Source organism: Pantherophis guttatus, chromosome 11, assembly GCF_059756535.1.
Source record: "Pantherophis guttatus breed Tessera chromosome 11, ASM5975653v1, whole genome shotgun sequence".
NCBI classification, from domain to species: Eukaryota; Metazoa; Chordata; class Lepidosauria; order Squamata; family Colubridae; genus Pantherophis; species Pantherophis guttatus.
Window position 1 is genome coordinate 3,860,870 of NC_142073.1, and position 9,594 is coordinate 3,870,463.

The 9,594-nt window shown below is 40.1% G+C and overlaps 1 protein-coding gene across 4 annotated transcripts in view; it reads right to left on the reverse strand.

The window, feature by feature from the left end:
• Positions 1 to 5,928: 5,928 nt before the first annotated feature.
• Positions 5,929 to 9,594, reverse strand: part of SLC6A2 (solute carrier family 6 member 2) — a 48,062-nt gene continuing 44,396 nt past the window's right edge. For all 4 annotated transcript variants that reach the window (XM_034426525.3, XM_087877094.1, XM_034426526.3 and 1 more), the window contains 2 exons: positions 7,915 to 7,986; positions 5,929 to 6,824 (listed from right to left, as the gene is read on the reverse strand). In XM_034426525.3, the coding sequence (XP_034282416.1) occupies positions 6,801 to 6,824; positions 7,915 to 7,986 (96 nt within the window). In that variant the 3' untranslated portion in view covers positions 5,929 to 6,800. The remainder of the gene's footprint in view (positions 6,825 to 7,914; positions 7,987 to 9,594) is intronic.

Here is a 9,594-nt window from a genome sequence, read left to right on the forward strand (position 1 = left end):
CCTTATGTGTCCAATCACACACGGCCAATGAAGAATATTCTATCATCTTCCGATCACATTCAGTGTATGAATGTGCCCATCAAGTTGATGTTTTCCAACATTTGTAAGAAACAGATGGATAAGATTGTCCATCTGGGCTTGGAACAAGTCCTTTTGAGGTCAGTATTGACGTAATGCAATGTTTAGGATGACAATGTTATTGATAGTTGCTGTCATTTGTAGCTACATTTTTTCTTCGTCTCTCTCTTCGATCGCTTCTGGTTACATCCCCCAATTCTTTCAGCATCAACAGTACAAAAATTTTATAGACATTTGCTCAAGAGAGATTAAGAAAGCTTTGCACTGTCATGAATGAGATGCATTACGTCAAAATTAGTGCTAAATAGATTTTTTTTCTTCTGAATTCTTTCCACCAATTGTTTTTCAATTTGAGGAAAGACAATTGGTTTTTGTTGTTATTGTTGTTTTGTTGTTGTTTTAAAGGCAAGGGAACTATAATGTGAAGATATCTTTCTCTATGGGATGGTGAAGGATTGTGTGAATGGCCTATCTTCATTTTAGCTTCCATGTCGCACCAGGGAAGAAAAAAAATGGAAAGAAAACCCACTTGTGGTTCTTTATTCTCCCCACCCCCACCCGCAAGAAGGAAAATGAAAAGCAAAGAAGGCTACAAGTGTGATGGAAAGAAGTGTGGCCAAACAAACAACAACAATAACAAACAAAAAAACATGTTTTCTGAGAATAATGTAAAAAAATGGCAAGGCTAAGAAATTGCAAGGAAAATTTTTGCTTAACATTGATAAGCGTGGCTATCAACTAGATAGGATAGAGAAGGGTGAAATTTTTTTGTGAAAATGATGAGAATCTTTGCAATGTATTAATAGGAATTCACATTCAATAGTCTTCTAATTAATCCCAAAGTTCCTTCTTCCTTCCCTCTCTCCCTTATACTCCTTCCTTCCTCCCTACCATCTTTCCTTCTTTACACTTTCCTTTCTTCTTTCCTTACTTCCTCTTTCCCTCCTTCCCTCCTTCTCTTCCTTCCTTCCTTCCTCCCTTCTACCCTCCCTCCCTCCCTCCCTTCTTTCCTTCCTTACACTCTTTCCTTTCTTCTTTCTTTACTTCCTCTTTCCCTCCTTCCTTCCTTCCTCTCTTCTCCCTTCCTTCTCTTCCTTCCTTCCTTCCTTCCTCCATCCCTCCCTTTTTACCTCCCTTCCTGCTTCTCAAATGAGGGCGAGGGGGAAGGATCGCAGTTTTTGGAACAGTGCTTGATGTGGAAAGAAGGAAAACAAAGAATCAGGTGGGAATGAATACAAAAGGTATGCCTTGAGACCAGCACTTATTCTGCTCACAACAAATCATTGTTTTAGCCCAGATGGTGACAATTTGCTTTCAGATTAGACACGCAGGAACATCAATGGCTGTTTATAGAAAAGGACAACTTGCAGAGTTTATTGATACAGAAGATATTCTTTATTATTAGTAGTATTATTATATATTTCTTCATAGTGCATATTTCTAGGTAAACTTAAATAAGACTTTGAAACACAGTATTTATAGTGCACAGCTTGAAAAACAAAACCAGACATAACCCATTTATCTTCAAGGATCCACAGGACAAGGAGACACGGGGGGAGGGGGAGACAAATATTTTGATACTCAAAAACGTGACCGAACATCCTGGATATAGTCAACCAGTGCAAGCATCACACTTAATGTCCATAAACGAGAAAGAAAAGAAGCCGTTTCTGGTTATATACTTTGGAAAGGAGGTTTCCGCATCTTGAGGAGGGAGGCTGCGATGGTAAGGGTGAGATATAATAAAACGCTATTTTCAGACACCCCAAAATATCAATTGGGATGGATTGATAAAAGAGAAGTGTTGTTGGACCATTGGCAGAGAACCAAAGTCAACAGAAGAAAGTGTGAATTGAAGACACTTGGCTACACCATGCTCAGATTGCATTTTTAGTGGTGTGTGAGTCTCTTAATCACCTCCGAATTTATGTTTATTTGAAACGAAATCAGAGGCTATTGCAAGAAAAATCTTTGCTTCTGCAAACTCTTTTTTTTTTTACCCCATTTATCCTGATTTCCACCTCCTACATTCATGTCTCTTTTTTATTCCCAGCAAATTACTTCCAAATCTCACCCTCCGCCAAGGTGAAAATTGACAGTGTCCTTCTTCTTAAAACAAAGAATTTTATTTCTTTATACCGATTTGAGAAATGAAGGTTGGGCTCCTGTGGTTTCGTTCATGGAGAATCTCAGCCTGACGTGTTTTGCGCAATGTAGGTGGAAAGTAGACCAGAATGGCAGTTTAAATTCTCTCCACCCATTTTAGGACTACGAACAATTTTCGACAATAAAACTTACACAGAAAAATACTTTTTTTCTTCTTCTTGAGATTATAGCATACAATCACACAAGACTATCTATCTGGTTAAGGCAGCTTTGGAAAACATTGCACAGTGCTGTCTATACAAACAGGTTATTCTCCTTTTATAACACTACACAAAGAGGCAAAATCCAGCCCATCCTTCCAAACCGAATTGACCGCCGACCGGATTCAATTTAGAAAGAAGGGACAGATTTTGATTGGAACACGTTTTTCATTTGTTGGTTTTACAATCTACATTTTCCCACCCTTTTATGAAAAAGAAAAACAGGAAACAGGAAACAGGACTTTTAAAAGATTGATATACACAGACGTACCCTTACTTTCCCTTTGGTTATTAAAGAAAAAAAAAGGCATTACAAATTAAGCAAAAGGAAACCCAAAGAAATGCGAAAGATAAAGCTCTCACTGTAAGGCAACCTTGAAAAATGTCTACTGAGATAGATGGAGGAAAGAATTTTTTTTTAATACAGAGTTTCACCAGTGATAAACTTCCTCAAGGCATCCAGCAACATGTCTCCGTTGGAAAGGGACTTCGGCTAGAAGTTCAGTTCTAGACTAGAACTGAAGACCACAGTAAGTTCAAAACAACTTGTAATAAGGTTGTGAATTTTTTTCCCATGCTGAAACAACGTTGAATTAGAGGAAGGGGTTTTTGTGAACATTTTGTCCCGTTTTGAGAAAATGAAGTGGACTTGGAGAAGGTTGACTTGGTAGGACTTTGCATTCCTTCCTACAATTTAATTTGATCAAGAGAGAAGCAACCAAGAATGAAGAAGAAATTTTCTGACCAGTGAGAACGATTAATCAGTGGAACGACTTGCTTCCAGAAGTTGTGGGTGCTCCAACATTGGAAGTTTTTAAGAAGAGATCGGACAACCATTTGTCTGAAATGGTAGAGGGTTTCCTGCCTGAGCAGGGGGTTGGACTAGAAGACCTCCAAGGTCCCTCCCAACTCTTCTATTATTTCTATTTCTATTTCTGAAAAGGACACATAAGAAGACATCTGAAGAAGAGCCTTAGGGATAAGAGGACAAAGTTTAATCTAAATGATATCGTGCCACTCAGTGGTTAATTCAAGGTAAAAGAGGATATTTGTATCTCAGGGTTGAACTGTGGGGTCCTTGGTGCTGTCTGAGCTTGATGGTTTTCTTGCAGATGTTTAATGACCTAACTAGGTAACAGTGCATCATCAGTCAGCAGCCTCACTGATGACGTTATCTAATTTGGTGATGAAACGTCTGCAGGAAAACCATCAAGCACCAAGCACAGTTAATCAAGCTTTCCTGTAAATTCAGATGTAAGGCATGGAAACAGACTTCACATAGCAAGGACACTTCTCAGAATGTGGAAGTTTCTTCATAGCTAAAGCTACTGGTCAATGTAGTCTTTACTTTCAGGCAAAGTGCTCCGAGAAGACACAACATTGGACGATTCAGTCTATTGCTGTTCATTCCCTGAAAACAACTCGGTGCCGGGAGTGGAAAATTCATCTGAATTCATTGGAATTCGGTCCCTGACCTCTGCTTTTTTTTCTCTTTCCATGCTGTGACATGAAAATCTATCTATTGTATGCCATCAAGACTTGGATTTAAGAGTTGGGAAGCTTCTTGGTGTTGGAGAACAAAATGGCAGCTGATAGACATGACGTTGTTTATGAAACTCTGGTTTTTATATCATGAGAACTGATGATCCAGATACGAGTCCCTTTCTCTTTCTGCACTGTAGTTAGAGAGTGAGGTGAAAAAATATTTAATGGTCATTTGAATCAGAGCTGCTATGTCCCTCAAAAGCTATTCAATTCTAATTTGAAGCAGACAGTCTAGCAGAAGGATGGTAATTTGGGATCCAAGAAGAATGGCAAGGCCATTCACATTGTTTAGTCCTGCATCTAAAGCAGCTTTCTTCAATCTAGGTGTCCTCTAGAAATGCAGTCTTCATTTGCTAGAATTCTCCAGCCACCATGGAGACATGGAGAATTAGTTAGCTGATTGGAGGGTAGCCCAAACTGGAAAGACTATTATAAGAAGGTTTAAGGAACTCTGCAAAGAACGCATTAAACATACCAAAATGAAGACTAATATCTTCTGTATTTCTGAATGCCGTGCTTTGCTCTTCACACACCCTCTTCGTTGCAACTCACGTTTTCTTAGCTTAATTGGATATGGATATCACACAAATGCTGAGCAATTTGTTTTGATGTTAAGGCACGTTGGGGGTCATCTGGATTCTCGATTCAGAGATTGAAAAGAAAACTAGCTTTACCAGGAAGATATATATAGTGGTGGTAGAGTAGATGATTCTCCTGACCTTCAGATAGTCAAAGGTCTTTCTCACCAAAAATGGTGGCCAAAAACGGATGATCAAAACATTACACCTATCCCAAGGGCACTTGCTTGAAAGAGTTGAAAAACGAAGCAAGAGAACTTCGACTTCTCAAGGGGACAAAGAAGGAAGATGAGAAAGGCAGGAAAGAAGGATGAGATGCGTAAATGACAGAGGTGAACCTGGATGGTGATGAACTTAAAGCAATTGTCAAGAATATACTGCTGCCAAATCTTTCTTTTTTTTTAAAGCAGATTAGGTAAAAAAAAAAAAACAACTTCATGCTTATCTTCCAAATAGAAGTAGAAGAATGGGAGGACTTCAAGGGTTTACAAGTCATCTGTAAAGAAGGAAGAGATTTGAGTCCATCATTCTGAGTTTCTTCATGGGCTTTGAAGCTGGGGCCAAAAAGGAATCTCAGAAGGGGCTGTCTGTAGGCTTTTACACAGACCATCTGCAAAAGAAATGAGAGGTTGTAGCCTCACAACTTCTCTGGGAGGTAGATTAAACTGAGAAATTAAAAAACCAAGCCTGAAGTTGAAAGGAAAATGGTGCCTTAGATTATTTCTAAGCCCAGAGGTGGTGATGACGTTATATAGTAGATGTTTCCATAAATGTATAACTAATAAACAGGGAAAACAACACAGTCCCCCCATGTATAAAAAAGCTGCTATGTCAAATAGACAAAAGAGTTGGGATTCTTTTTTTGTGAGGATTCTAAATCTTTCATTTTTTTTTTTTGGAATTCTCTTTTGGAGTTTCGCTGTGCGAATTTTTGTAACCCTTCCATGAACGAGAAGACTATTGATCTGACCACTTGTGTTAACATCCAGCTTCTAGCTACTAGTGTTTGGGCAACTTTTGATGGTGGGAGAACATTATCTCTGAAAAGATACAGGCTAATCTAGAAAAGGTTTGTCATAAAACTTAAGACAAAACCTCCGTGTTTTGGATTTTACCCGTTCTCTAATTATCAGCCACTGAAAGTTGCTAAGTTTCAACATTTCTCTTCTCAAATTAACTCTTTGAAAGTTAATTAGAATTTAGCTATACTGCTTGATGGCATAAATTACTAAAATGTTGTTATGGTACCAGACTGACTGTTTTTTTTGTTGTTTGTTTGTTTATTTTTTTTTAAAGGAATCCATTCTGTGGATTCTTTATTTAGCACGAATAAAGAACAAAATATAGCTAGAGGATAGGACTACTCTGAAGCCATTTTTATTTATTTATTTGAAATTGAATGTCATCCTAGGCTCTTGCTAAGGATACAAAATACATTGTATTTGGTATCTGAATAACGTTGCCTAACCTACACAAGGAAGTCACGATCTGCTCCAACAATGAAAGAAAGGAATTTGACAGTTGATTGGGAAAACTTCTTACAACGGTCCAGGTTTTTGCTTGCCAAAGACTTCAAAGCACAAGGGAAAGTTTCTTCATTGGAGATCTGACTCTGGATTTCTCTACCAAGCCAGAACTGGTCTAGGTGTTCAAGATTGTCCTACCAACTTGCATGGGTGCATAATCGGTTGGTGAATCATGTCTAGGTCAACCTCCAGATCCAGCGTCATCATAAGCAATCTTTTCTACCATTTTCCCCCTTGAATAAAGAAACACAACCACTTGAAGATTCCAAAACATTCTTCTTCTTCTTGTTTCCCCCCCTTTTTTTTTTCTCTCTCTCTCTGCTCCAAGTAAAATGGCCTTTGAGCAAAAGTAGACATCTCTAAGTCTTTGCTGCTGGCATTAGCAAGCATGGTCCTTTTTGACCAGGAGCATGTTTAGCTTGTTGAAAATTAATTGTTGCATTTTTTCCCCATTATTATTAAATAAAAAATAATAATTTTTAAAAAACCAAGTTATCAAGGAAGTTCGTCTGGGGGAAAAAAAATCTACGAACTATTAAGTGTTTGACAGGAAGATGAATCTTCGCCCATAGAAATTTGGAATTAATAATCCGAATCAGCCAGTCAGTTAACAACCAAGGATGGCCCAGACTTCATCACTGGTTTTCTCAGGTGTTCCCAATTGTGTTTTTCAACATATTGACTTTTCCTGTCAAATATCACAGTTATCATATGGATATCCAGTGTTGAAGCTGCAATGAGAAGCAAGAAAAATCAGGATTTAGCTGGACAACATGATTGATAAAACTTTTAGGATTTTACAATGAATACATTCAATTAGTTCATTTATTTTATACCAAGATCTAGCCTACCAGCCACTTTCAATTCTGCTGAGCAACAAATATGTGTGATTGATGGAGCTGCCTTTACCTATTTTCTTGACTTCACTCCAAAGGAAATAGTTCTGCATTTCTCAGGAAAAAAAAAACGTACCCGGAAATATTTGCAACAAAGATGTATGTACAAGCCTATAGCAAGGGAGCACGACTTTGTCTGGGCAATGTTGTTTGAATAGTGTCTCTGAGACTGGGCCCTCAAGAATCACCGCTGAAGCCAAAGCCCAAAACTAAAATTGATTCCATTGGATTGCAAAGTTGCAAAGTTATGGTTAGCAACGTTCCTCTTCTGTCCCAGGAAGCATTAGAGTTGGATTGCTATCTCCAAGCTCACAACCCAAACTGGGGTTGTGGAAGAACTCATAATCTTCATTTGTCTGAAGTGGTGTAGGGTTTCCTGCCTAAGCAGGGGGTTGGACTAGAAGACCTCCAAGGTCCCTTCCAACTCTGTTATTCTATTCTATTCTTCACATTGCTCATGGCTGAAAGTCAAAAGGACAACTTTTCCCAGTTATATCCACCCAACCCACGAGAATAGAAAGGCAGGGAATGTTAAAAGACTCTTCTCTTAAGGAGGTCCACCTAGTGGGACCAAGAAGAAGGGCCTTATCTGTGGTGGCTCCCTCCCTCTGGAACACCATCCCTGTGGAGATAAGATTGGCTCCCACTTCTTTTCTTTTTTCTTTTTTTTTTTTTTGCAAGGCCCTGAAGATATGGTTTTGCCCGTGGACCTGAGGACACCAGAGTGGGATGGAGACCATCAAATGGTTGGTTTGATGGTTGACCCAAGGAGATAAGGATTCATTGGGGTTTTTAATTAGGGTTTTATTTCTGTAAGCCACCCAGAGTTATCATGACTAAAAGATTGCATGAATATTCTCCCACCCACCCACCCCCACCCCCCAGGGTTTACACGTCGTGGAAAAGAGAAGCTGAGAATACAGACCTTAAATTGTCTCACGTTTCCTTGGTCTACTAGATGCTGCTCATTGTGTGGTGTGATGCAGTACGCTATTTTCTAACAGAAAGCAGAAGGAAATTAAGAAAATTTAACCCAGCATTTTCATGATGGAAGGAATGCTATGTAATAGTGATGGCTAACCTTTTCTGGACTGAGTGCCCAAAGCATGCGCGTGTGTGTACGAATGCACGCTTGTGCGCCCAAACCCCCAAAATGCAATGCACTCCACCCCCGTGCATGTGTGCACGCCCCCGCATGCATGCCTCCCCCCCCCGCACACACACATCCCACATGCGCAGCAGAGTCCCGAAGACCAGCTGGCCAATGGGAGGCGCACGCACATGTGCAACGGAGCTGAACTGGGGCAACGGCTCGCATGCCATCAGAAAGGGCGCTGCGTGCCACCTCTGGCACGCATGCCATAGGCTCGCCATCATGGCTATATAAGTTACGGAATATCTGGGGATAGATAAGGGTCATTCGTATGAAGAAACTTTCACCTTCCTTGAAATAACTCCCTTGAGTTTCAGAAATAAGTCAGCAAATATGTGGATTTTCGCCCCCCTCCCCAAAAGACAATTTGGTCAGGAAACTTTCAATGATGATGAAGTAATCATAATGTAGGTCTTCTCCCTTTATGAAAATAGATTTGGGCCAAGAAAGGAAACAAATGGATTGCATCGTACTCGTTGAAAGTTTTCCCGAGCAAATTGCAGACCTGTTAGATCTTCTCAACCGACATTTTACACCACTGCCTTGCACTGAAAAACAATAAATCCCAGTTTAGATAATATTAGGGTAAACCTTTCAGGATAACTCAGAATTTGGAGTTGAGCGGGAGTAGCAAGAGATGGTCAACCGCTTAAGAAAAGAAACATCTTCTGTATCAGTGGTGAAATCCTCTTCGGGTTGCTACCAGTTTGCTGCCTGCACATACGCGCTGCATGCCAAGTGCACATCATGTGTGCGCACATGCCCAGTGCACACCAAACACACACTGTGCACGCATGCGCAATACATGCCAAATGCACACTTCGCATGGAAAAAGGAGCCTTTTGAAGATAAGTAGAACAGCGAGTGGGGAGGAGGGGACAGCTGTGCCGTATGATTTATATTCACTAGAAATCAGGATTTCCTGCTTTCTAGCAAATATAAATCGTGCGGCACAGCTGATCGTCGGAAATACCGGTTCGGACGAACCAGTAGCTTTTATTTCTATCGATTCGCCCGAATCGGTGCGAACCGGTAGCATTTCACCCCTGCTCTGTATGTTTTATAATAGGCTATATAAATTTGAATCTAAAAACCCCAAAGGTTGATATCTGACTGAAATCTTGCAATAAAACAAAAGACAGGGGTCCGCGCTCTCTTGAATTAATGGATTTCTAGAGTTTAGACTGTAAGATTTTTCCAATGGCAGTGACAAGAAAATTATTGTCTGTCACCGGTCCTAATTCTAGGCAATCTGGAACTGGTAATTGGGGGTGGGGTATGTGCAGAGCAATTGTGGGGTAGATCAATGGGATGCAAGTTTTTGCCACCAAAAGAACATTTCTGCAAAAATGGAAACTGCAAATTGCTTTGCCTCCTTCTCCTCTTCCTCTTCCTCAATCCCCTCCTCCTTTCCTTTCTCTTCCTCTCCTTCTCCTCCTCCTCTTCCTCTTC